This window comes from Myotis yumanensis, unplaced genomic scaffold (assembly GCF_028538775.1).
Source record: "Myotis yumanensis isolate MYYU_CA2020_CCGP unplaced genomic scaffold, mMyoYum1.0.hap1 SCAF_9, whole genome shotgun sequence".
NCBI classification, from domain to species: domain Eukaryota; kingdom Metazoa; phylum Chordata; class Mammalia; order Chiroptera; family Vespertilionidae; genus Myotis; species Myotis yumanensis.
In genome coordinates, this window is record NW_027223760.1 from 66,418,380 (window position 1) to 66,444,347 (window position 25,968).

At 57.4% G+C, this 25,968-nt stretch overlaps 1 protein-coding gene across 6 annotated transcripts in view; it reads left to right on the plus strand.

The window, feature by feature from the left end:
• Positions 1–25,968, plus strand: part of ADCYAP1R1 (ADCYAP receptor type I) — a 44,802-nt gene that overhangs the window by 14,149 nt on the left and 4,685 nt on the right. For 3 of the 6 annotated variants that reach the window (XM_070424526.1, XM_070424525.1, XM_070424524.1), the window contains 13 exons: positions 2,044–2,151; positions 3,944–3,964; positions 5,034–5,075; positions 6,337–6,449; positions 7,076–7,173; positions 7,524–7,656; positions 8,505–8,658; positions 9,054–9,114; positions 9,608–9,677; positions 12,657–12,748; positions 19,629–19,712; positions 22,802–22,931; positions 24,495–24,536. In XM_070424526.1, coding sequence (XP_070280627.1) covers positions 2,044–2,151; positions 3,944–3,964; positions 5,034–5,075; positions 6,337–6,449; positions 7,076–7,173; positions 7,524–7,656; positions 8,505–8,658; positions 9,054–9,114; positions 9,608–9,677; positions 12,657–12,748; positions 19,629–19,712; positions 22,802–22,931; positions 24,495–24,536 — 1,148 coding nt within the window. Of the gene's footprint in view, positions 1–2,043; positions 2,152–3,943; positions 3,965–5,033; positions 5,076–6,336; positions 6,450–7,075; positions 7,174–7,523; positions 7,657–8,504; positions 8,659–9,053; positions 9,115–9,607; positions 9,678–12,656; positions 12,749–15,810; positions 15,895–19,628; positions 19,713–22,801; positions 22,932–24,494; positions 24,537–25,968 lie in introns of all 6 variants that reach the window. The other 3 variants (XM_070424527.1, XM_070424528.1, XM_070424529.1) reach the window with 3 other exon arrangements.

Genomic DNA, 25,968 nt, shown 5'->3' on the forward strand with positions numbered 1-25,968 from the left:
ATGGCCCCACCGAGCATCCCTGTGCTGACGACCCCCTGTTCTTCCTCCATTTCCGACTTCCCCCCTGCACTCCAGACCTTCATCTCACTGCCTGTTGGAAATCTTGGCAGATGTGCCTTCGGAGACACTTGTCCTGGCAGTGGGGCCAGAGAGGCGCCCCGGCTTCTGGGCATTGGCAGATCTCGAGTGAAATCTCTGTTCCTGATTGGAGCTCTAGTCGCTCAGAGTTGGGAGTACCCTCAGAGACACCCAGCCCTCAGTGTGCACACAGGGAAACTGAGGCAGGGTGGAGGGGTAGAGACTTACCGGAGTCATGCAGTGAGCCCTGGGCTGCAGTAGACAGAACTCCAGTCTCGTGGCTGACGTGCAGAGCTGAGGGACACCCTGCCCTCTCCCACTCTCGGCCCTCAAATGCAAACTTCCCAAGTGTTATCTCCACCTCTGTAGCCCTGGCACATGGCGGGAGCTCAGAAAACAGCTAAGAGAATGAATCGCCTGCCCTGCCTCCAGGCCTGGGCCCCCCACCCTGTGAGCCCCTTCTTCCTTGTGCCATCCTCACCCGAGCCCTGTGCCCCTCACCGCCCCACCGTCCTTGTGACTGCTTGCCTCCATCTGAAGTGCCCCAGGGCCTCAGGAACGTCAGCTGGCAGTGGCAGCTGGCTGTGCCAGGCCTCGCTGTTCCACGATAAGGGAACATCTGTTAACGGGGCACCTGGGACATGGGTTGGACGTTCGACGTGACCATACTCCGTGACTGTTCCCGGCCAGCAGGGGCCCTGCAGCCCACACTGAGCTGCTGGGTCCCCTTTCAAGCACCAGATGTCACAACCAGGCGTGTGCGGCTGGAGCCCTGCTGGGGTGGGCGACGGGAACCATCAATGGCTGGCCTGCTGTGAGACCTGGGACACGGTTCCTCGCATGTGGCCCCCAGTGACCTTGCCATCTTGGTTTGTGGTCCTCAGAGCTTTCTTTCTTTTTAAAAAAATATGCTTTTATTGATTTTAGAGAGAGAGGAAGGGAGAGAGAGAAACATCATGTGAGAGTGAAACGTCGATCAGCTGCCTCCTATATGTTCCCTACCAGGGATTGAGCCAGAAACCCTGCAACCCGGGCATATGCCCTGACTGGGAATCAAACTGGTGACCCTTTGGTGCCTGAGACAATGCCCAACCAACTGAGCCACACCAGCCAGGGCCCTCTGAGCTTTCGATGGTGTTTCCAGCTCCCAGACTTGGTCATTCCAGGAGTAGGATGCTATACGTTACTGTGATGGGGGATGAATTCCAAAATAGCCAGGTGTCAATTCTGAGAGACAGACCACTTCTGGTCCACACAGCACCCAACAGAGCTCATGAGGCCGGCCCAGGCCCCTCTCTGCCCAGGCTGCCTCTGTGACCTGTTGGCGGCCCTCCGCTGGCCTTCTCCCCTTGCCTTCTCCCCTTGCAGGCCTCTCTCCAGGGAATGATTCCAGGGACACCTAATTGACGTGAAGTTATTGATGATAACAGTAGGGGGCATGCGAGGAGTGAGCTTGGCGCTCTGCTGGGTAATGAGTGTGAACTCATTACTCCTCCCAGCAGCCCCGGGGGTGGGGAGTGTGTGTGTGGGGGGGTGAGGGTGAAAGGTGGGGGGGTGAGAGGTGGGGGGGGTGGGGGGTGGGAGGTCAGTTCCACTGGCTGTACCTTACCTGGCAGAGAGGCCCTCTCTGCACCAGTGTGTATGGACCCCTCTGCAGCATGCGACCCTCTCGCGACTCTCCATGCTCTGCTGTCACTTCCCCCCTCCTCCTCCTCCGTCTCTCTGTCCTGATCGGTCATGGTCATTACGGGCACTTCCTCTGCCCGCCCCCCCCCCCCCCCCCGAGTAAACAATGTCCACAGGGTGCCCTCCTCCCCTCCTCCCCATCCTTTCCTGGTGGACTCCCGTCCCATTGCCTTCCCCACACCCATGATGCTGGGCCTAGGGGCCGTCCAGGGAGCTGAGGGGACCAGCCCACTGAGGTGCCCACTTCAGGGCCTGGCTCACATGCTCTCTTCCCCACAGGCTGCCCTGGGATGTGGGACAACATCACGTGCTGGAAGCCCGCCCGCGTGGGCGAGATAGTCCTGGTCAGCTGCCCCAAGTTCTTCCAAATCTTCGATCCGGACCAAGGTGGGTTTCGCCTGCGCCTCTTCAGGCCACACTCAGCTCCGCCCGCTCCCCGCAGGGGCCCCAGACCTCCCTGGGACACGAGCACCAAGGACACGGCTGCCCTACAGGCTGATAGCTGTTCCCAGGGAAGCGGGGATGGGACCACACGCCACCTCTACACAGGGACACACAGGCTTTCCTCAGGCGTGGCTGCCCGGTCCACGTGGGGGGTGTGACATCACGGGTGGGGCACAGCTGGGCTTTCACACCCGGCCTCCATCACTCACCCCTGCTGCAGGCCTTGGGCAAGGCCCTCACCCCTTTGTCCCCAAGTCTGTCAAATAGGCATGTGGTGGGTCACTGGGGACTCGACTGATACACGGGGGAGTCACTTAGTGCAGGCCTGGGCACGTTTTAATACCCAGTGGTAATTGTTAACTGATGTTATTGCCATCACCACTCATCTGGAGACCCTGAGGGGCCCAGAGAGACACACACGGACACACAGGGAGACACCCCAGGCAGTGGACACAGGACGCTCCCCCACGTCCACACTTGCCAGCGTCCACACTCGCACACCATTCAGATCCAGGCAGAGGGACGACCTCACCGTCAGGCAGGCGCACTCATGCGCATTAAGCGGAGTGTGTTCTTGGTCCTCCCTGACCTCGGGCAGCGATGTGGGCTCAGGAGAGGAGGAGCTGGGGTCCTGTCCCCCAGCAGCCCCTGGGCTGCCTGGGAGAGGACGCTGGGCACACGGGAGCTGTGTGACATGCAGATGCCAGCTTGGGTGACCGGTGTCTGATGGCTGCTTCCCTGCGAGGAGAGGCTGGGTGGGTGCAGTGTCATAAGGAGCTCGGCCTGGGGCGTGTCTGTTGAGGTGTGTGTGTGTGGGGGGGTACTGCAGTGCCCTGGAGTTACTCAGGGGCCCCAGCCGATGTGGGAGACCTTGGGGTGGGCAGTGATGGGCTTTGTGACTCAGGATATAGGAGGCGAGGTGGGCGGGGAGAAGGCAGCGGGCTGTCTGCAGGCCCCGGGCTGTGGTGACCACATCTCTATGGGGAGCGGTCTGAGATGGCATCTCTCCTTTGGGTGTGAGATTGTTTCCGCCTTCCCTTGAGGCCTTGTGGGCTCCCAAAGAAGGTTGGTGTCTGGCCAGATCACTGTGACCCGGAGAAGAGCCTAGCGCCAGGCCCTGGCCCTCCACCGCACCCCTGTGGGTGTCAGGGGTGAGCTGAGCGCACTGTTGGGGGCGGGGCTCCAGGCAGGTGGTTTACTGAGAACGATGCGGCGCCCGCTTGAGATAAACTTTCCTTCAGACCCAGCCCTCCCCCTGGCAGTTGCACCATGAGTGTGTTATTTACACCTGACTCATAACAGCTCATTAAGGCAGGCCTTTTAGCATCTCCATTCACACAGCTGAATTAGTGAGACTTGCTACAGGGACTTGGAAAGTTGCAAACGGCACTTCTCATGTTAGCTCTGGGTTCCCAGGGCTGCCCCTGGCGTTCTCATCGTTCTCATCGGGGTGGTTGCTGCTTTGCAGGCTGTGGAGCGACAGGAGAACGCTTTGTTCTCAGGCGCCTCTGCTCATTTCTCTAACTGTGTCCTGTTCCCGAGGGAGAGGTAGATGTCTCCAGTGTCTGGCCAGCCTCAGCTTGTAGTCCTCATGGCTCTGGGCCCCAGCAGACCCTCGCCCCAGCATTTAGGGGTGAGGTGGGGAAGAAGGAGGGGGAGGAATTGGGGCCCAGTGAGAGCAGATCCCACTTCAGTCCTTGCTCACCTCTGCGTTCTCTCCCTTTCTCTGTTTCAGTCTGGGAGACAGAAACCATCGGTAAGAGGAACCCCGGAGAGGACAGACTGCTGCTCATCTGTCCATCTGTCCACCCAGCTTGATAATCTATCCATCTGTCCATCCAGCTGGAGCCCAGCTCTAACTGCTGGGAACGGGTGGGGGTGGAATGAGAGGCTTATCAGGGACCAGGTTCTCCCCTCCCCCTTTCTTTCCCCCTTGGCCATTCTCGAGGTGGGTTGAGGCGGGGAGGGGGGGAGACACAGGAAGATGGAAGATGCAGCCCTTGGCCTCAGGGTGCTCATGGGCTTGTTTGGGAGGACGAGACTCACTCATGGAGGGGTTAACAAGCCCACCACACGCATATGTGCAGGCCTGAATGTGTGCGTGAGCCCACACAGATACTGACACCCCCAGTGGCTGCAGAGTTGGAATGTACAGCAAGCTACAGAACAAAAGAGACCTAAGAATGCCGCATGCGGGCAGAACAATGTAAAGGTGCAGGGAGACTTCCTGGAGGAGGCGGCATGTCAGCTGGACCTTGGGAACAGGATTTAGAGAAGTAGAGGGGAAATGGAGACTCATTGCTAGTAGGGGCGTCAGCATGGGTGGAGGTGGGGAGAAAGAGTCAGGAGAGGAAGAGAAAAAGGTCTGAGGATAAAGTCTTTGAAGTTTTGGGTTCCATTTGATGAGAGCAGTTTGGAGAGGTGAGCGCCAAAGAGGAGGGGGACCAAGCCCAGGACTCGTGTGGCTGTTCCTTGCCTTGTCCTTGAAAAGGCCCAACCATCCCTTTTCCTTCCTCTCCCACTCTGGGGGAGGCCCTCTCACCATCCTGACAATGTCCCATTTCCACTTCCTGTGGTCCAGGGAGGAGAACTGAGTCATCAGCCTCATTAGAGCGTAGAAATACAAAGCCAATGGATTGCCGGTGGCATGTGCAGTGTGTCAGGAAGGTGTGGGTGCAGTGCTGGGCTGCCTCCTGGCTGAGACCCCACCCCTCGTTCTCCAGACCAGGGGAGCTTGGCCTTCCCGCGTCAGGGGCCGGCAGTGGGCAGCCCTGGCAAGCTGATGGCCGGGTGTTCTGACTCAGGCCCGTGTCTGTGTTTTGCAGGAGAGCTTGGTTTTGAAGACCTTAAGTCCTTGGACCTCTCAGGTATGTTGGGATCAACCACCTGCTGGCTAGAGCAGGGGCATCTGCTGACCTGTGAGCAGGGGGACCCCTCTGGCAGGCCTGGCTCTGCCTCTCTGTGGCTGTGTGGCCTCTGGCAGGTCCTTTTCCTTCTCTGATAAGCTGTGGGTCTACTGCCCAGACAGAACGCCGTGCCTACAATGTTAGGGGAACACAAATCTCTCGAAGCCCCATCGTAGACTCCAAATAAAAACCTCCTGGATTAGGTGGCCCCTGACAGCTGGGAACTCCCCTGTGTAGAATGGTGGTTCTCACACTTTCACGGTGGCCGCGACCCCCCAGGGGGCTCGTGGAGACCCAGATTCCTGGCCCCCGCCCAGAGTCACTCATCCCGTGGGCCTGGGTGGGGCCTGAGAAGGTGCATGTCCAGGCAGTCTCCCAGGTGATGCTGATGGGCTGGTCTGGGGAGACGCCCACTTGGAGAAGCCGGGCCCCGAGGTCCTGTGCTCCGTGGAATCGCTGGGGGGGAGAGAGCCGGGTGCAGTCACCGGGGCCGTCACTGCGGTGCTGACCGTCTGGAGGGCAGTACAACAATGGAGTGGCCAGTTCATAGCAGAGTTCGGAACAGAGAGGCTTCTGCTGTCCTGGGCCCACACTGTGTTATTAAAAGGAAATGTAAAGAAGGAGAATAAGAGGAAGGAAAGAGCGTATACCTCCAGGACACTTTTTAAAAAATTGTTATTTTGAAGCAACTTCCCTTTCTTCTTCCCACCACCCTGACGTGGGCAAAGTGGAGAGGCGGTGAGGCCCAGGCAGGGGAGGAATGTGGCCAAGGCCACGGTCCCACGGACACCCGGACTCTGAAGAGGTGGTCACGGGGGCTTGGGAGGAGCCTGCCAGTAGCAGCTGAGCTGGGTTTGCTGGAGCAGGAGCAGTTGTCTTGGAATTGTGAGCGGAAGAGATTCTCTCCCTGGGCCTGCGGACGCCCCGCTGCCCTGCTGTCACAGGACTCAGAATCCCAGGCAGCTTGGAGGCCAGTCTTCCCGCTGGGCCAGTCCCCTCTCCCTTGGTTAAGAGAGCAGCTTGCACCTCCCCTGACCCCCATGCCCTTTGTAAAGGCCCAGCCTGAGGTCATCAACAGTCACTATTTCCGGGCACACAGTGGAGGATTTCAGGAACCTGAGTGGCCATGCTCCCCAGGAACCCCAAGTATGGAGTGACTTTCGAATAAGAATTTCAGGGCCTCTTAGATCATCTCTGTGCCTGTGTTCTCCTTCCGCTGCAGGCATGAGGGTGGTGAGCCGGAACTGCACGAAGGATGGCTGGTCGGAGACCTTCCCTCACTATTTAGATGCTTGTGGGTTTGATGAATATAATGAATCTGAGTCTGGGGACCAGGTGAGTGTGTGCCCACCGGACCCAAGAGGCAGTGGGGGTGGGGTTGAGGAGGCGGGTGGAAGGGTGTTCCCAGCAGAGGCTGTGACTCCTGGTGGGACGATAGGCATGTCAGGTCCCCAGGCAGCATGTATGAGCACCCACCGTGTCCGGATGCTCGGAGGGTAGGACTCTCATTCACTCATTCTGGACTGAGAAGCAGCCGGTTTGCTGCCTGAGCTCCTTCAGCGCTCACCATGTGCCCCCACCGCCCCGGCTACTCCTCTGGGACACCCAGCCTTCCTGTGGCCCAGCAGCAGGAGGGTCATTGCTGGGCCCAGCAGGGGGCTTCCTGGACTCTTGTCCAGGCTAAGGGGTGATGGGATTGCTCAGAGCTCCTGCGCTCAACAAGCATTTATGGAGCATCTGATGAGAGCAGACACACTACAGAGGGGAGGAAGCCACTCAGTGGGGGATGGGGGCTTGGGGAGGTCTCAGAGGTAGAGGCACTGAGCAGGGAGGAGGTGAGATCAGCAAGAGGAGGGAGGAAGGAGGGGCTGGGTGGCAGGCCCAGAGCGGGGAGACTGGGAGACTGGGCTGGGGGCCAGCAGACCCCACATGGAGCCCCACCCTCCTGTGCCCTGCCCCAGAGTTACTACTACATGTCGGTGAAGGCCCTGTACACAGTTGGCTACAGCACGTCCCTCGTCTCCCTCACCACTGCCATGGTCATCTTGTGTCGCTTCCGGTAAGATCTCCAGCAGTGATCCAGTGAGCGTGCCCACTCCAGCTCAGAGTCCTCGCCACGCCCCCTGGACATCAGCCCTGAAGCTGGTGGGCGGGGCTTCCCCCACTCCCAGGATAGGGGATGGGAAACCTGACCCCAGAGAGGGCAGCTGGCCTGTCCAGGGAGGAGGCCTACTTGCCTCGCTTGTGCCTTCCTGGTCTACATAGAGGGGTTATGGGCTGGGTGATGGGGGCTTGCAACTTAGAAAGCAGGAGGGCGGGGGTGGTCAGGGTGGGAGCCCATAGCAGCCCTGAGTGCGCCGCCGCCATGCTGGGGGTCACCTGCCTCAAGGCCTCTCCCTCGCTGGGCAGGAAGCTGCATTGCACCCGCAACTTCATCCACATGAACCTGTTCGCGTCCTTCATGCTGAGGGCCATCTCTGTCTTCATCAAGGACTGGATCCTGTATGAGGAGCAGGACAACAACCACTGCTACATCTCCACCGTGAGTGCCTGGCCAGGGACATCCGGGACGTCCGAGGTCCGGGGCTTTCCCGCAGGTTAACACACAGTCCCAGCGAACAGGGAAACCCAGGAGAGATCACCAGGCCACCGGCAGCCAGGGACTCGCCTGCTTGAGGCTATGGCCTGGCCCTCGGCACCTGCGTGCACTCGGCAGAGCAGTTGGAGGTCAGGTGGAAAGGCCGGGTCCCACTTGGCTAGGATGCACACAGGCTCACCGTGGGCTGGCCTGGGCTGGTTACCGACCGCCCATGATGGAGCCCAAGGCCTGTGGGCTGGCATCTTCCTAGACCTCCTCCCCAGGCCTCAGACCTCAGGTCAGCAGAGAAGATGGGTTTGGATGGGGCAGGAGGGCAAAATCTGCCGAGAGCACAGGGCCTTGGCGCGGAGGCACACTTAGAGCCTGCGTTCTCTGTGAGATTTCTGGGGGGCCCGGGGTACCTCCTCTACCCCTGTGATGTCTAAAGCCCTCATTTGACGAAGGGGCCTCACATAGGGATCTGCCTACTCACCTAGCCTGTGGGACCTGGGAAGGGGCAGGAAGATGGGGAGAATGAGCCTGGGGAGGGGGCTCAATGCTCACCCCCACCCTGTCCTTTGCTGACATGGGCAGTGTTGTCTCCATGAGTAGCTTCGACTCTGAATCATGGGCAACTTTAAACTTTTCGAAGCCAGGAATATTGAGTGTTTCCGACCCATGGGGTGTGAGCCTGAGCAGGCCAGAGCTGAAAGGCCCTCGGAATTCTCCCTGCTCCCGGGGCTGGTTCTCAGAGCTCGGCGGGGCAGGGGATGGGGGCTCACGTCGCCCTCCCTCTCTGGCCCCCTCGGCAGGTGGAGTGCAAGGCCATAATGGTTTTCTTCCACTACTGCGTCGTGTCCAACTACTTCTGGCTGTTCATCGAGGGCCTGTACCTCTTCACCCTGCTGGTGGAGACCTTCTTCCCCGAGAGGAGATACTTCTACTGGTACACCATGGTTGGCTGGGGTAGGTCTGGCTGTGGCCTCGGGGCCAGGCATGTCCTCGGTGCCCGTGGGGGAGCGTCAGACCAGAGGAGGAACTTCCCTGTCCCCTCCCCCTTGCCCCAGTGCCACACACCTGCTGCTTGCACTCTTTCCTGTTCTTCCTGCCCCCAGAAAGCCCACCTTCTGAGAGGACATACTCTGTAAGGCGAGCTAGTCCATGGTCTGGGGGAGACATGGACCTCTGGGTATAAGGGACAGTTAGGGTCCCCAAAGCTCCAGGTCTGAGAAGGAGCCCTGCCTGTGGGTCAGAACCCCATGTCTGAGTGGGGATGATAGCCACAGGGAGCCCCAAGTCTGAGGGGGACATGGCCTGTTGGCGTTCCTGTTACCACGGGGCTCCTCTTGTTGCTTTTGCAGGGTCCCCAACCATCTGTGTGTCGGTGTGGGCTGCGCTGAGGCTCTACTTTGACAACACAGGGTGAGTGCGTGCCAGAGCGCCGGGCTGGTTTTCTGTGTGGGTTCTCCATGGGGGACCCCGCTTTACCGGCCCCAGACAAACGATACCAGGCTGGGCACCCACTGTGCCCTGAGCCGCCCACAGGTGGGTCCACCCAGCCACACCTCAGCCAGAAGGCAGTGGGAAGGAGCATGGCTCAGAGCCCCGCTCTGCTCCTGGGCCGGAGCGGAGCAGCCGCTTCCTTTCAGGGATGGGAGGATGAGTGCAGGGGAAACTCGCCCCACAAGGGGCCTAGGTGTGAAGGGGAAGGTGGCCCTTGCCCAGGAGCCCTGTGGTGACCCTGACTCTTGGGCTGCAATCCCTGCTGAGGGAAGGCCCGCGGCACCTGAGACCTCTCCTTCCAGCCACCCCTCCTCAGGAAGCTGCAGGGGAAGCACCAGCCAGGGCCAGAGACATGGTCCTGCAGGGGCCCTGTCCCTGAGCATAACCTCGCTTCTCTCTCTCTGTCTCTCAGCTGCTGGGATATGAATGACAGCACTCCTCTGTGGTGGGTGATCAAAGGCCCCGTGGTTGGTTCCATAATGGTGAGTGCCCTTGGGACAAGGAGCAGGGAAGAGGTGGCGGCGGCTTGGGCATAAAGGCACGACGGGAGAGGAAACCTAAACCTGCCTCCTCCCTTCTCATGGCTGCATTGTATTCTGCAGCATGGATGTACACATGCTCTAGCTATCCTGAGAGCGTTGGCCATTTATATGCTCCCATATTTCCTCATCGCAAAAGATACCACTAGAGAGGGTTCTGTGCATAATTGTGGACAGTCTTTTGGGGTAGGGGGTAATGGTTGCTCGATGCTTTAATAGGCATTTTTTCATGTTGCTAGTGCCTCAGGGCATTTCCCAGATATTTGTTGAAAATTTGTTTTTATTCTGGTTATCACCTTTTTATTTATCTTTTTATGCTTATTTTTCTAGCCCCGTTGTTGTCTGTCTTATTGTTTGAAGGATAGTAACACTACATTCGGTACACGTGTTGTAAGTGTGTTTCCAAGACGGCATAACTCTTATGCAGTCAAACCCTCGGGCTTCCTCTTTCCACATTCCGAGCCTTGTTTCTTGCTTAAGGAGGACTCTCCTGACCTATGACAGAAAGATATGCTTCTTAATTGTTTTGTCACATTTTTGTCGATTGGGTTATTACATGCTTTAGTCCGGCTGAAATTTTATTTCCTTGATCTGAAATGATACCTAATTTTATCTAATTTTATTTTATTTTTTCCCCTAGTGGATAGATGTTCCAGTCTCTCAATTATTTCTATTGAATAGATTATCCTTTCTCCATTATGTTGAAATGTCATTGTATCTTAAACACTCACTGTATTTTATTTGGTTCCAGATTTTCAGTTTGATGTTACTAATCTACTAGCTTCTTCCATGGTCAGTACCCCACTGGGCTAGTTACTATAACACTGTAGCATGGTTTCATATCTGGTATGCTAATTTTCCCTTCTTTATTCTTTTTTCTTTCAAAATCTTCTTGTAGATTTTATTTTTCAAGTGATTTCAAACCCTTTGGCAAGTTGCAAGAAAATAGTCTAATTGCAATTTTTATAGGAATTAAACTGAATTTATAAACTAATTTGGAAAATACAGTCCCACCTTTCCCCCAGTTATCCACTGTTTTGCTTCCTAAGTTTTTAGCTCCCTATAGTCAACTGTGGCATGGAAACAATTTTTTAAAAAAATATATTTTTATTGATTTCAGAGAGGAAGGGAGAGGGAGAGAGAGATAGAAACATCAATAATGAGAGAGAATCAGTGATCAGCTGCCTCCGGCCTGTCGCACACTGGGGATTGAGCCTGCAACCCAGGCATGTGCCCTGACTGGGAATCAAGCTGTGACCTCCTGGCTCATAGGTTGACACTCAACCACTGATCCACACTGGCCAGACTGGAAAAAAATTTTTAAAAGAAAAATTCCAGAAATACACAATTCATAAATTTTAAATTGGACGCTATTATGAGTAGCGTGAAGAAATCTCGCGCTGGGTCATGCTGTCCGACCCCAGCATGGACCGTCTCTTTGTCCAGTGTATCCTCACTGTATCAGCTACACACCTGTTAGTCAAAGCAGCCATCTTGGCCAGTGATCAGACTGGTTATCATATTTTGAGGGAGAAAAAGACCACATTCACATTTATTACAGTATATTGTTGCAATTGGTCTATTTTATTATTAGGTATGGCTAATCTCTTACTATGCCTAATTTATAAATTAAACTTTATCACAGATAGGTTTGTATAGGAAAAAACATGGATATGTAGGGTTTGGTATTCTCCACGGTCTTAAGCATCCGCTCAGGGTGAGGAAGGAGGGATGACTGTAACTGATATTCTTAAAATCTTGAGTCTTTCTCTCCAAGAACATGCATGAATCTCCATTTATTCAGTCTTTCCCATAGAGACGTTTCGTACAGTTTTTTCAGTTGTCTTTGTAATGTACCTACAAGATAAATCCAGCCAGTCTGGATTTATTCTTTCATTACATGTTTTAGTAGATTACTATTGATAGATAGGGAAGCTTTCAGTGTTGTTGTTTTTCTAATTACTTTTCCCCCCTTTGAATGGACTTACGCAGTTAGCAGTGTTTACTGAGCTAAATTCCAGGTACCGATGAGCGCGGTAGAGTACCTGATGAGCAGCACCCTGCCCTCACGTGGCATGCTGTATAATCCCAACAGCTCTGTGAAAACAAACAAACAAGACCTAAAATGGAAATGTATTTTTATTGACCCGGTCTACCTTTTTTCCCTGTTTTTTTTTTTTTTTTTTAAATAATGAATTTTGGTCTTTCTTAATTTTCTTGTATATGTTACATTTGTGGTACTCTTTCCCTAGCCTTTGATTTGAATGCTTAATTATTTTATCTTCAGCATTTATCATTTTTTTAGTAAGTGTTGGGCTATCATTTTCCTCGGAGCGCTGCTTTGGCTGCATCGGATGTGCCGTGTGCTCCTCTTGCGGTGCCTCGTTTCTATTTATTTGCTAACCTCTCTCCTTCCTCACCATACATATTGCTCCTCACTTTGATTAGAGAGTTTTGCCCTGATCTGTACCTGCAGGTAAATGTTGCTGTCACCATTCCCAGGCCTTGGATGGATAAGGGGTATGGTTGTCCATTCTGGCCCCCCATATTCAGTGACTGTGACCTTGGCGTTCCCAGCGGCCAGCTCTCACCTCTGTAGCAGCCTCTTCTCTTTCTGTCTGGCATCGGAATGATTCCATCACCTCAACCCTATCTGCTCTCTCTCTCTGCCAGAAATTGCTCACTTTCCTGGCTCACTAATGATATATTTCCCATTTCTTGGTACTCCTGTGGAATTCTTCTGTGTCTGTCTCTTCTGTCATTTCAACCATATGAACGCTGTTCCGAATTCTGAGTCTAGCTGGGATCTCGGCTGGATGGGGATGGGGGGCCCTGTTGGAGGGATAGTGGCATATGCAGAGGCAGGAGTGTGGACTGGCTCTGCCCAGGATCATTTCCATCGGCTTTTTCTTTGCTCCTCAGGTGAACTTTGGGCTCTTCGTGGGCATCATCTTCATCCTCGTGCAGAAACTTCAGTCTCCAGACATGGGAGGCAACGAGTCCAGCGTCTACTTGTAAGTACCACCGTGTGAACGCCATCGTCCCCTCCGCCAGCTGAGGGGGCCCTGACGCAGGCCACCGGAGGACAGGCCTGGGTTTGGGGGACAGGGTAGCCTATCGTGGGCTTTTGCAAGATTCCTTTCTGATTAAAGTGCCTTTGGAATCTAGTTGCCCATCTCTCCTCAGCCAAGCCAGCAGCTCCTAATCCACATGGCGATGACAGGGAAGGGAAAAGAGATTGGAGGAGACTGGCCGATGACATGTCACCCTAGGAAATCAAGACGGAAATTGCCAGGTTCCCGAGGGTAGTTAGGGTCTTGGTTGCTCAGAAGTCGGATTTCCTTTGGGGATCTCGGTTCTATGGGAAGCTCATGAGCGCCACTGGCTGCCTGCTGGTCCTGTCCCAGCCCTTGTGTGCAAGTTGCTTCAGCCCCACCAGCAGGTCACGTGGACGTTCTCGCTGGTCTGGGTAATGGAAGGAGGGAGTCTTTTTCTTCTCCTCCCCTCCGAGAGGAGCTATATTTTGGGGTCTGGTCCTCCCCCTAGAACTCCCTCTTCCCTGAGCAAAGGAGCATCTGATACGTTTTGGATTGATGGGGTTCGCAGGCCGCCTCTTAGCATTGAGTGTAGGGTTTTCTTCATTCACTTCCACTGCCTTGTGGTTTGTTCCTACAAGTGTTCCTGCAGTCGTGTCCCCAGCAGCGTATCCCTGCTTGCTGTGGCCCACCCTGTCCCACCCCTTCCCAGCCTGTCCCAGTCCTTGACCCACCCTGAGTCAGACTGAGTACCTTCTACCTGGCTCTTCTTGCCTCATGATCAGAAGCATGACCATGACCAGCTAGGTGTGTGGGGAATGGAGACACTTCTGATGCTGGGGTGAAGGCCAGTCCCCTGTGAGTGGCCGGAGGGGCCAGATGGGCACAGAGAATCTGGGGCAGTCTCTGGGGTCTGTCTGTGGGTGGGGGATGAGCCACAGGTGTTGCTTCCTTGGCTTGTTAAGAGGAGAGCAGGTTAGAAGGAGCTGAGGTATTCTCATTGCATCTGTGGGAGGCTTTGTCCTGCCTTCATCAGAGACCCCAGAATTTTAATAGCTGCTCAGTGGACAAGTAGGGCAGCAGGCAGACCCCAGCAGAGGGCTCCCCCACCCAACCATTCTCCTGAAGAGAAAGAGAGAGAGAAGCAGAGAGAGAAAGAGAGAGAGAGAGAGAGAGAGAGAGAGAGAGAGAGAGAGAGAGAAGAGAGAGGCAGAGACTGCTCAGAGGGCCATCCTAGGTCCTTCCCTCAGACTCCTCGGGGCTTCCCTTGTCTGTCTGTGCAGCCCAGGCACCACCCCTTGTGGAGCCCTTCCCCTGGGTTGGGGACTAGCGCAGGGCCTGGCGGGGTGAGCTTTGTTTCGTCTGCATAGAGGACGATTCCATTACATTAGGAAGGAACCCCCTCCTGTTTTGTTATTCATTTACTGTTTTTTCATTTTTTCATACTTTTGCAAGTTCCTACCAACCTCTGCTTATACGTGTATGTCATGTAGTAAAAAAATTATTCACCCATCATGTCATTCAGTCTCCCAGGCCTGTCCTCTGCAACGACCTAAGTGTCCTAGAGAGGCCATTCCTGCCTGTCCCCAGGCCTGGCCAGCGCGGGGCCCTGCTGCTCTCCTCCCCCTTCCCTGTCTGGTGTCAGGATCTGTGTCCTTGTGTCTGGTCCCAGTTTTCTGCTCGAGGGTGGATTGGCTCCCACCGAACTAATCTCAGATCCCTGACTCCAGTGTATAGCTGAGTCAGCCTCATCACTCCTTTGGGCTCTGGCAGCTTCGGCCACCCGGCCCCGGGTCCTGGTAGAATCCGTCTCTTCTTCTGAGGTCCCGGGACCCCTTCTCTGGACTTCTCCCCGCACCCCCTGTGCAGAGACACACAGGCCCAGCCACAGCCTGAGTAAGGACACGTCCATGTCGCTGTGTCTTGGGGAATAGGGGCCCGAGGAGAGGGAGAAAGACTGGGGAACGGGCAGTCGCTGGAGCAGCCAGAACACTTGACATCTGTTGGTTGTTTGTCTTCTGAGGGCCTGGCGTGTGGGCTCCGAAACAACTACCATGGTCACATCAAAGGTCACTGACCACAGGTCACCACAACCAATGCAATGATAACGACAAAGTTGAATATTGCAGGAATTACCAAAATGTGACAGACACGAAGTGAGCAAATGGTACCAATAGACTTGCTCAACTGAAATCAATAAAAATATATAAAACAAACAAACAAACAAACAAGCAAACAAAAAACCTTTTAATCTGTAAAAAACACACACCATCTGTGAAGTGTATATGTGAGCATACATGTTTAAAGAACCCGCTAAGGGCTTGCTTCTCTTGTGTAAAAAGTCTTCTCACAATCTCAGCAAGTCCTTTTTATAGAGAAAGCGAAGCATGGGCTCATCTTAAGCCCTAAAGGTTAAACCCTTGGATGGATGTGGTCTGCACACGGGGGCCGGGGGGGGGGGTGGGGGTGGGGGTAGGACCCATGCAGGACAAGGGTCAGCTTGATCCTATTCAATTCAGCGAGGGTCTGAGTCAAGGAGGCCCTGCTTCAGGATTGAGGGGTCATGAAAGAGACGGTGCTGCAGAGGGTCTGGCGAGATGGGCGTAGAAATGTCTGCATGCACATACATGTAACCCCCGTGTTGCAGCCGAGGGAGCTGGTTATCGGTGAAGGGCAGGGAGTCCAATGGGGAAGTGTGAAGGCATAGCTGCACTTCAGGCAGGCAGGCCCTGCACCCCAGGCTCCACTGTACCCCCATTCCCGGCCTCAGGGACGTCCCAGGCAGAGGAGGGTGGTAAGCAAGTATATAAACAAGGCTTCCTGGAAGAAGAGGCCCCGGGGTTCCAGCCTTGTGTGAAGCTGCCCATTGGAGGGCATTGAGCTGCAAGGGGTCTGCTGTGGGTGGGGGATTGGAAGGGGCAGGGCCCGTGGGAGAGGGTTTGAGGGCGGTGCCCCTGTCCCCTTGGGCCACCAAGTGTGTGTTGGGCTGAGAAGCCCTTCAGACCTACCTACAGCTTTTTGGTTTTTTCCTCTGTTTCCAGAACAAATATAAGCCTGGGAGTCCCCAAGAAAGCCCGAGAGGACCCCCTGCCTGTGCCCTCAGACCAGCATTCACCCCCTTTCCTGTAGGTTGGTGCCAGCGGCTCAGCTGATAAGGGTGTGTCCTCCGTAGACCAAGACGGCGCTCTCGGTCCAGCCTCCCACGGACCTGGGGGCTGGGCGGGGGCATGAGCCCCCCACACTCTCTCCCTGGTGCTCCTCGTACAATGAGCATCGGGGTCAGGACTTGGGCCTGGAGTGCGGGCCTGGGTCAGGGCTCGGCTTGTGCTCAGGCTCGCCCTGGTCTTGGGCAGGGGTTAGGGCTCTGCCTTTCCCTGGGACCGGCGTTTACCTCTGTGAGAAGCAGGGTCTCTGAAGGGGGAGGGGAGGCTGCAGGGCAGACAGGATTGCGCTGAGCGGCTCGGGCCAGGCCCTGAAGGGAGGCTTTACCCCCGGTGGGCTTCCCACGGCACGGAGGGCATCGGGAGCTGCCTCTTGGGTCTGGTGTGGGGGAGGGAAACCCCATCTGCGTCCCCCTCAGGGACCCCACAGAGGGTCTCCACGGTCCCCGGGTAAAGGAAAGAGCAGAGAACAGACACGGTGATGTCCTGGGTGGCTCAGCAGGGCCGTCATGTACCCAGGCTCAGGAGGATGACATTCACCTCTGCAGACAGGCCTTTCCGGGCTGGGCGGAGTACAGGCAGGACGCTTCCAGTCGGGGACTCCGGCACCCCGCATGGCACCCGGTTCTCATGGGCTCCGTCTTCCACTACTAAAGCACCCGCTCCCCTGTCTCGGAGTACCCCAGCATCCCAACTCCTGTTAGGGATTGGCAGCAGGGAATGGTTACCCCCATTTTGCAGAGAGAGAAACTGAGGCCCAGAGAAGGAAAATGGCCCCACCCAAGGTCAAGGCTGGGCTTCTGGTAGGGGTACCAGTGTGGGGTGGAAAGCCCCCCGGGGGACTGGGTTGGGTTCTGGGGTTCCCAGCATCTTAGCATAGGGGGGACCCTCTAGAGAATGTTCAGTTCAGACCACGACATCCTGCCGGCTGGGCGTATCCAGTGCCACACTGGTCACTAGGATGAGGGTGCACAGACGGGGCTGCCCACGGAAGTCTCCCTGCAGGGGTCTCGACCGCATCCGGTCAGGTGTTGCCTAGGCCCACAGCCCGGCGGCCCCCCTTCTAAAGGCACTGAAGCATCGTGGAGTCTGGCCTGAGACCAAAGCAGGGGCCCGAGGAACCAGGTGCTGCATCCCTGGTTATAGAGGGGAGAGCCCAGACCTGGAAATGGCTTTGACCTTCCTGTGGACGGACAGCAAAGCCTGGCAGGACCGGGCCGGGAGTGGGCTCTCTGCCTTCCTGCCACGGGGTCTCCCTCGGAGACTGGCTGGCGCTGGTCGCCAAGAAGCCCCACCCAGCACCCTTGTCTGAGTTTCTTATCTTCCCTCGGATCCAAATCAGAACTGAGTGCGTCCGTCAGCCTGGGCTTCTCTCTCCCTCGTGGTTAAATTCCTTTCCCCTCCTTCACTAGTTGCTGTGGCTGGCAGGGAATCTGATGCCTTTCTCACGCCTGTCTCTGGCTTCCTGCCGCACTCTCATGTTTCTTGTCCGTGGGTCCTTGTGGGCAGTCGTTGAGGATTTGGGGGAGGGGTATGTTTGGGAAGAACAGCCCTTCCCTTTGTCCTTAGATCCTTCTGAGAGCCCTCCCCGGTGCCAGGCCCCCCATTGCTCCCTGCACCCCACTCCCCATCAGAGGCACACGTCTCCCACGGCCTGAGTTCCGGCCTCCAGCCCAGGAAGGGGGAACGTGTGGGAGCTCCAGGAGGAGAGACCTCAAAGGGGAGCAGCTGAGGCTTTAGAATTCTGCATGCAGCTGTGTCGGGGGCTCACCCGAGGTTCGGGCTCTCGGGCTCCGGGACCCCGGTTTCTGTGCCACACGTAGGCCAAGTTTGAGGGGCCAGGCCACTGACCTTAGGGGAGAGTCGCCACCTTTCAACCTGGGGGAGGCAGCAAGTACACGTGAAGAGTAGGATGGCTTCCATTCCTGAAAGCCCGACCAACCTTTTACAATTACACTTACATGTGTATGTGATGAGAGGAACAGCAGCGTACGTGCGTCCATCTGTCTCTGTGTGCATACGAAGCGGACCTTTGACATTCATTGAGGCCACAGGAGGGAACGTCTCCAATGTAGGACTTGACTTGGGCCACCTAGGGATCGTGTGCAAGTGCCGGTTCGGAGCCGAGGTGTGGGTGGCACCCGAGATTCTGCTTTCTAAGGAGCTCTCGGCGGGGTGGGGGGGAGGTGGGGGCTGCTGCTGCTGGTTTGGGGACCCCACTCTGGGAAGCCGAGCATCATGTCCCACATCTTTATCTATAACATGGGCCGTTCCGCCCACCTCACAGCGCGGTGGGAATTGAGAGATGCTGTTACCTAAGTGAGAGCCCCACCCCCACACTGGGGCAGTGGGGGACCTCGGTTGGCTCCATCTTTGGAATGTGTGATTCGAAGGTTTGCCTCAGTAGAATGACATGTCCCCCAGGCCAAGGACCCGCAGACTTGCTCTCAGAGAGCTGGACTCAAATGACGAAGCTGTGAGCCCTTCCTGCATTTCTCTTATGGTATCAAGCCCCTCAGATCGGCAGCCACGGGCAGGTTCCCGGGGCTCGGGCCACGTGGTGCCTGAGGAGGGTGTGTGGAGCGGGCGTGTCTATTGCAGTCTTAATTCCCCACGTACGTGTTTGTCCGAGGAGGAAGAGAAGTGTCCGGGTGTGTGCCACCCCCAGCATCCACAGGGCAGAGAAGGGCTGGAAGAGATGGGCGTTCCGCGTGAGCCTCTGCAGAGGGAGGCTCGGCCTCGCCCAGTGGCATGTCCAGCTAGACTGGACCCCAGGCCCACACGTAGATGCTCCTGCAGATGACTTGTTTCTGCAGGCAGAGGGACAGTGCCCAAAAGCCTCAGGCTCAGCCCCTGCCCAACAGACTTCTCTCAGGAGGTTGAGCCCGACCAGTGCCGTGCGCTGGGACTCTCAGTGGCGGCAGATGCCCGCGATCTGTGCTGACCCCGTGGCATCCACTCGTACATGACTGTCGAGTCCTTGCCGTGTGGCGAGGGCCTGCGAGGAGGTGGCTTTTTTATTTGATTTAATTTAAACTCAGCCACAGATGGATAGTGGCTGTCACAGTGGATAGGTCGGGTCTGGACTAAGTCTGTTCTGTCCAGGCCATCTCTGTGCCCCCGTATGCCCGCCCTGAAGTGCCTGGGGGCTCAGGAAGGTTCGGGTGGAAGAAGAGAGGTGTAGAGGGGAGACGGTGGCCATCGAGTCGGGCTCCGTAATGAGCCCACAGCTTGCCCGGGTCCAGGCTCAGTCCGCCAGCGCTGGGCACCTCGAGATCCATGGTGTTTCCAGTTGCTCAGCTCTCTGGGTGACCTCGGACAAGGCCGCGCGCCCTGAGCCCAGAGCTGCCCATGGCGACAGCTTCTGGCTCAGAGACCCAGCCAAGGCCCCACCTTCTGAACCCGTGTTCTCTTCGAGCCCCACCCCCTACGTCGTTGGTCCCAGTGTGAGTGCTCGTGTGTGTGCATGTCCATGCACGGACGTGTACATGTATGGGTGTGTGTTTCCCTGTCCTGAGCTGACCCTGTCTTGGCCCTCGGCTTCCTCATTCTCCATGTCACTGCCCGGTCCTCTCTCCACACCCTCGGCTCCTCTGCCCTCCCCTCCCTCCCCGTGGACTCTGTGGCTCTAAGTCCCACCTCAGTTTCTCCATTGCCCGGTGCCCCGGCTGACACCAGTGCTGATCTTGTCGCACCAGCAGCTGCGTGCAGAAATGCTACTGCAGGCCAGAGCGGGCTCAGCAGCACTCTTGCAAGATGTCAGAACTGTCCACCATTACTCTGTAAGTGTGCGTGGCTGTGGCCCGTGTCCTGGAGGGGAGGGGGGCGCATGCCGCCACCGCCTGGAGCCCGCGTCCTGCCGCTGGACTGGGGAGAGCAGAGCACAGTGCCCCCAGCCCCGAGCCCCCCTGGCTGTTGCATGTTGACCTCTGTGTGTCTTGTGAGTTCTCTGCACTCTTGGGGGCGGGGGTGTGGCACGGGAAAGGAGGCCGTGGGGATGGAGCCGCTGGGGCTTGGCTGCTGCCTTGATGTGTGGTCTTTCCCAAATGTCTTACTTCTCTTGGTCAAGTCTTTGGAACTGCTAAATTATTTCTGCTAGACTTAGAGCTTGAGTTCATAGGGTTGGTTCCCCCACCCGGGACAGGGACTCTCACTGCAGCAAACCTCACTTACATTCATGTGCCCGGTCTGTGTTCACTCTCTGAGTTCCCACCACAACCTCATGAGGTGGGTACTTGTTTATCCCCATTTTACAGATGTGAAAACTGAGGCATAGAGAAATGAAGTGACCCACTCCAGGTCACATAATTGGCAGGGTGAGGACTTGAACCCAGGGAGTCCTGTCACCTGGCCCCAGGGTGTCTCTGGCCGGAGCAGCCACCTCGTTGGACATCCTTTTAAGTGGGATGAGCATCTCTGACTGTGGGAAGCTTTTCTGGGTATTTTTCTGCCATGGATGCCCCTTAGGGGCAGGGGACAGACGCCAAGGGCCCGTGTCACTGTCTCTGGGTTAATCAGATCAGATGGTGATTCTGTGACTGTCCTCAGAGGGGCGTCCCGAGGCTCACACCGTATGTCCCCATTCCAAGGCCTCTGGCCAGCTCTGAAGGGCAGAGGCCCCAGAACTCTGGGCCCAGAGATCTCCCCACCTGCCTCCACTTCCTCATCTGCCAGAGGGTCCCTGGGATGCGCTGGGTCCCCAGCAGACTCCCCGCCTGTTCCGGGCAGCCTTAGGGCTGCCAGAGGGAAGGTGCTATCCCTGGCTATGCAGCGGGCACCTGATACTAGTCGCCACACCGGCCAGGGGCTGGGCAGGGCCGGAGTCCATGCCCGAAAGGTCACTGTGTCTCACACACTGACCCCTGGCCATCCACCGCCACCACAAAGGCTGGAGAGGGTGGCCCTGTGGTGTCCAGGGTGCTTTTCAAACTGCAGGGAAAAGTCCCTGGGAACGGGCCCATTTGTGGGAGAAGAGCTGGAGGGAGGAAGTCAGGGACCACAGGCACGTCCCAGGGCATCTTCCCTCCTGAGCCCCCCAATTAAGCTGCTCTTGCAAAGTAGCCCCTTTAGGGAGCGTCACCGAGGGGCCCCAAGATGAACACATGTCTGCATTTCCAGGCTACTTGCCTCTTCTTTTTAAATTTTCATTCATTTTTGTGTTAAGTATCTTTTTATTGATTTCAGAGAGGAAGGGAGAGGGAGAGAGAGAGAGAGAGAGAGAGAGAGAGAGAGAGAGAGAGAGAGAGAGAAACATCAATGATGAGAGAGAATCATTGATCAGCTGCCTCCTGCATGCTCCTTACTCAGGATCGAGCCTACAACCCGGGCATGTGCCCTGACTGGGAATCAAAACGTGACTTCCTGGTTCATAGGTTGATGCTCAACCACGGAGCCACACCAGCTGGGTTTAAATTTTCATTCTTTAGCTAACATTCCCTGCTGTCTTCGGTGCCAGGCTCCGGGTGCCAGCAGAGGACCAAGTGCCCAGGTCACCGTCAGTGTAAGGACTGAGGCTTTCAGACTGGCTGTGCGGCCATCTGTTCCTCCATGGACAGGCCCTGGGGGTGGGCGCTGTGCCAGCACGTGCTGCCCCAAGGCCAGTGGGGATAGTGAGGTGCCAGTTGCCTTCAGGAGCCGCAGCCTGAGAGGGAGAGCAGATGATGGAGGGATAGATCCTGCAGCACCGTGCCTGGGTCCAGATGGGTGCCTGCTCAGATCCTGCTGGCACCAGCCCAGGTCTGAGGACGCCAGGTCTTGCAGAATGGGCTGCCCGCAGGGGGAGCGGGGTGGGTGCCCAGCCCTCAAGGGGCTTCATCTCCCCAGGTTACCCTCCCCTTTCTCCTTTTCTCCTTCCCCCAGTCTTTTTCTTCCCTTCCCTCCTTCCTTCCCACTGGGCAGCCAAAGGCCTTACTCTGGCTCCAGGGATTTGCTTCTGAGATCCAGAGCCCTGACTCCACAGAACATTCTGCCCCAGAAAAGCTGGGGTGGGGAAGAGGAAGGGATGCACGGTGTCACTGCCCCAAATCCCATGGCAGCCCCCATGCCCAGCTGCCCCCCGCGTGGACCCAGCCTCCCACTCGCCCCCGACTCAGCCAGTATGCTGGGGTGGGTGGAGATGGGGTCCCATGCTTGGAGACCCTCTGGGAGCCCCCTTTTCACAGGGCAGGGCCCACAAGGGCACCACTGTGCCCACCCGTGATGTCTCACGGAGCTTCTGTGCCCCACCCCTCAGAACAGAGCCCCTCCCACCAGGCCAGGAGCCAGGGGCAGGCAGAGGAACCCAGAATTGCTGTTTTCTGGGCAAGAGGTCTCCACCCCCACGCAGACAGCTTTCTCTCCCGGGTGGCAGGTTTCTCCTGCTTGAATGGGAATTGTTCATGCCCACAGTCAGTAGGTCCTTCCGCCCAAGTCTCTCCTTCTGTGGCCACTCCCCCAACCCCCCACCCACCTCCCCCTGTCCTCAGCACCTCCCTGTCACTCTCCAGGACTAGCCCCAGACTCTCTTTCAGGCCCGGGAGCTCCCTTTGCAGCAGGAGAATGTGGGCTTTGCCCATCACGTCGTCACTCAAGCCTTCCACATCCCACCCTCGTATTTGCCCTGCCTTCGCTTTCCCCATGAGGGGTGTCTGTAAATCACATACACACATGTGCACGTTTAGTGGGTCTGCAGGATGTGGCCTACAGGGACAGGAGCTCTGGGGTACGGGCTCTGTCGGCCACCTCCCCTCCTAGGCCCTGTGTACATGGGGAGAATCCTGAAGGAGGGTCCATGGACAGGGCTCTGGGGAGAATAAAGGGGTTCTCTGCCCTCCACGGCTCTGGCCCAAGCGCTGGTGGCCCCCAGAGCGGACATCCTCCTCTCTCCCGACAGGCGGCTGGCGCGGTCCACCCTGCTGCTCATCCCGCTGTTTGGGATCCACTACACGATCTTCGCCTTCTCCCCCGAGTATGTCAGCAAGAGGGAGAGGCTGGTGTTTGAGCTGGGCCTGGGCTCCTTCCAGGTACGTGCGGGGGGGTGGGGGGTGAGGGGGGGGGTGGGGGGGGGAGCTCACAGGGATCCAGGGCCCTGGCCCTAACCTGCTGGTGGTTCTAGAAGCTTCTTTAACCTGAACTGGGCCTCCAGGATTCCATCTCTGCCGTGAGAGCACTAGACTAGCCGGGGCTGGGAGAGCCCCTGCTGCTGCTGCTGCACTCTGGCTTCTGTGAGAAGACCCTGGTGTCTCCTGTCACTGTGGCCGGGTGCCCTGAGCCAGGCCTCTCAGGAGATCTAAGACGGTGGCTCCCCATCCCTCATCCATGCTCCAGGTGCTGACAGGGTGGCCTCCAGAGACCTCTGTGTCCCCGTCCTGACTCCAGTCTGTGGACCGGGCACCCCGTGAGCGCTGGGGCTCTGTTGCCCAAGTCAGGGCCCTAGGACAGGACCTGGCCACAGAGCGCCAGGCGAGTGGAACTGGTGGGAGAGCATGCGGGCATATAAATAAATGACCCACGGGGGGTGCGGGGCGGGGGGGCGGAGAGACACTAGGGACTCCATCTGTGAAGGACTAAGAAGGTGGGTTGTAGACAAGTGAGCGATGGGGAGGTGGTGTGACAGTGCAGAGTGAGCAGCTGAGCAGATGGGCGCATGAGTGGGCCGTGCAGGCAGGGCTGGCTCCCCGGAGTGTCCCCAGGTTACAGCAGAGAATCTGTCCTGAACCCACGTGTTTAAACATGTATTTGACTTGGAGGGTCTGAAAGGTCCTCTGTGTAACTGCCTTGAGTGTCTCCCTCCCCCCATCCTAATTCTTATGCTGATGAAACTGCCCCTAGAAAGACCAAGCCTTAGCTTGGGAGTCAGAGGCTGGGTCCCATCTCAGCACAAGAAATCCGAAGGCAGAGAATTCCGTAAAGAACATGGCAGGGTGCCGGACCCTGCTGTGCGCAAGCACGTGCTCACGGTGTCTGGGTGCTTGTTCAGAGCGTGTACATTGGGTGTGCGTGGGCAGAGCGTGTGCACTGGGCGTGTGCGCAGAGCGTGTGCACTGGGTGTGCGTGTGCAGGGCGTGTGCATTGGGTGTGTGCGCGGAGCGTGTGCACTGGGTGTGTGTCGCAGAGTGTGTGCACTGGGTGTGCGTGCTCAGAGAGTGTGCATTGGGTGTGTGCGCAGAGTGTGTGGCCTAGGGAGGGGTGCATATAACACAGGGCCGGACTGTCCTGAGGGGTCTGCCCTTGGGGGGCCTGCAGGCTGCCTGGGGAGCCCAGAGGACATTCTGGGGTGTTCAGGGGAGGCCTCGTGGAGGAAGAGGGATCCATCGAGCTGGACTTTGGGAAAGGGAAGGACTTGGCCAAGGTGTGAGCTCGGAAGCCAGGTGCGTCCATGGGATGGGCTCCCTCCTCAGCCAGGTGGCTCCATGGCTGTGGCCGTCTTGGTGGAGCAGAACTTTTTCATCCCAGCTTCCCGGGCGGCAGGTGGCCCCATCCAAGTGACTGTGTTATTCTGCTCCCTGGTCGCTCCTGCCCCCTCCCGCGCACCTGCGTGGAGGTCCTGGCGGGCACGCTCAGGGGTCCTTGCTCTCTCTCCCCAGGGCTTCGTGGTGGCTGTTCTCTACTGCTTTCTGAACGGGGAGGTAAGATCCCCCCTCTGGCTTCTCAGCAGTGGAGGTGGGCTTGCTGGGGAACAGACAGGGTGCCGCCTGCTGGCACACAGGGCCCGTCATCCAGACCGGGGCTCTGCCAGGCTCCCAGACCGGACTGGGGGTGAGGGGTAGGGATGGGATGGCATGGCGCCAGGGTCTCCTGAGAGCCTCCTCCCCCCGTCCCTGCCCCTGTGCCAGACTTTCTCCCACTTTGCTGCACAGCCGAGGCCCAGCCTCTGGAGCAGATCCCTTGCGCCCCCCCCCCCGCCCCCCCCCCACCAAAGGCATCAGCTGCAGAGGCCAATCCGCCCGGTAGGGCTCTCATAGGATGTGCCTTAGTAAAGAAGAACGGAAAGTGAGGAAGGGCAAGGCAGAGGAGTGGTGCCCTCCACTCAGGACGCTGTGGTGGGCAGGGGTGCTGAGCGGGGAGCTGCCCAAAGTTCCGCGCTGCTCCCAGCAGGCAGCCGGCCCAAACCCGCCCCTGTCAGGAGGGGACTGTGGGGACTTGGCAGAGACCACGGGGAGAGGCCTGGCTCCTTCTAGTGATGCTCACGCCCAGTGCTCTGCTCTTGGGGTCCCCAGATCTCACCTCTTAGGGTGATGCTTTGAGCGGAGCCCAGACCAGAGGTGCTGAGGTGGTGGGGCTGGGGGTGGATGGGACTCGTGGCACCAGGCTAGGTTCTTGTCTGGGAGACTCGGCGGGCTTCCCCACTCTGCACGTAAGAAAGAAGATTTGGTTCAGTGGTCGCTGGCGCCCTGCAGCAAGGCCAGACCAGGCCAGACCCGGAGAGGCAGAGGGGAGACGGGGAGGACACGGGCTTGCCCTGGATGCTGTGGATGGGGAGCTGGGCTGGAGAGGTGCCAGTACCATTTCCAGTTGTGCAGTCTGTGCACCCCACCCCACCAAAGTTCTGGACGGGAGGTGCACAAAGACAGAAATGGGCGTGCCCCCCCCAAACACCATGCTCAGATCTAAGGGGGGGTGTCTGCCCAGGGGGTGCATTATTTGTGGTTCTCAGCCCGGACTGCATCCTGGAGTCCCTGGGAGTTTGCAAACAGGTGCAGGACTTCCCCAGAGATGTTGATGTGCTTGTTGGGGGTCGGGTCCGAGCGTCTGGGTTTTTAAACCTCTCCACGCGAGTCTAACGTGCAGCCCATGTTGATGGTCAGCAAGAGGGCGCCTTGCCCCGATCCGTCCACCCAGGGCCAGCGCTGGAAAGCTTCCTGAAGGCCCCTAGTGGCTGGTCACTGGCCGTGGACACGAGAAGCCATGGACCGCAGGAAGCCACTCGCGGGCCTGGCTCAGCAGCGACGTGGGCTCGGGGCTCGGTCCGATCCTCACAGGCCTTCCTTTCCCACTGGGGGCCAGGCTGCCAGCTGCCGCTTGGGGGTGGGCGGGGCGCGGCTGGAGGTGGCTGTGCCA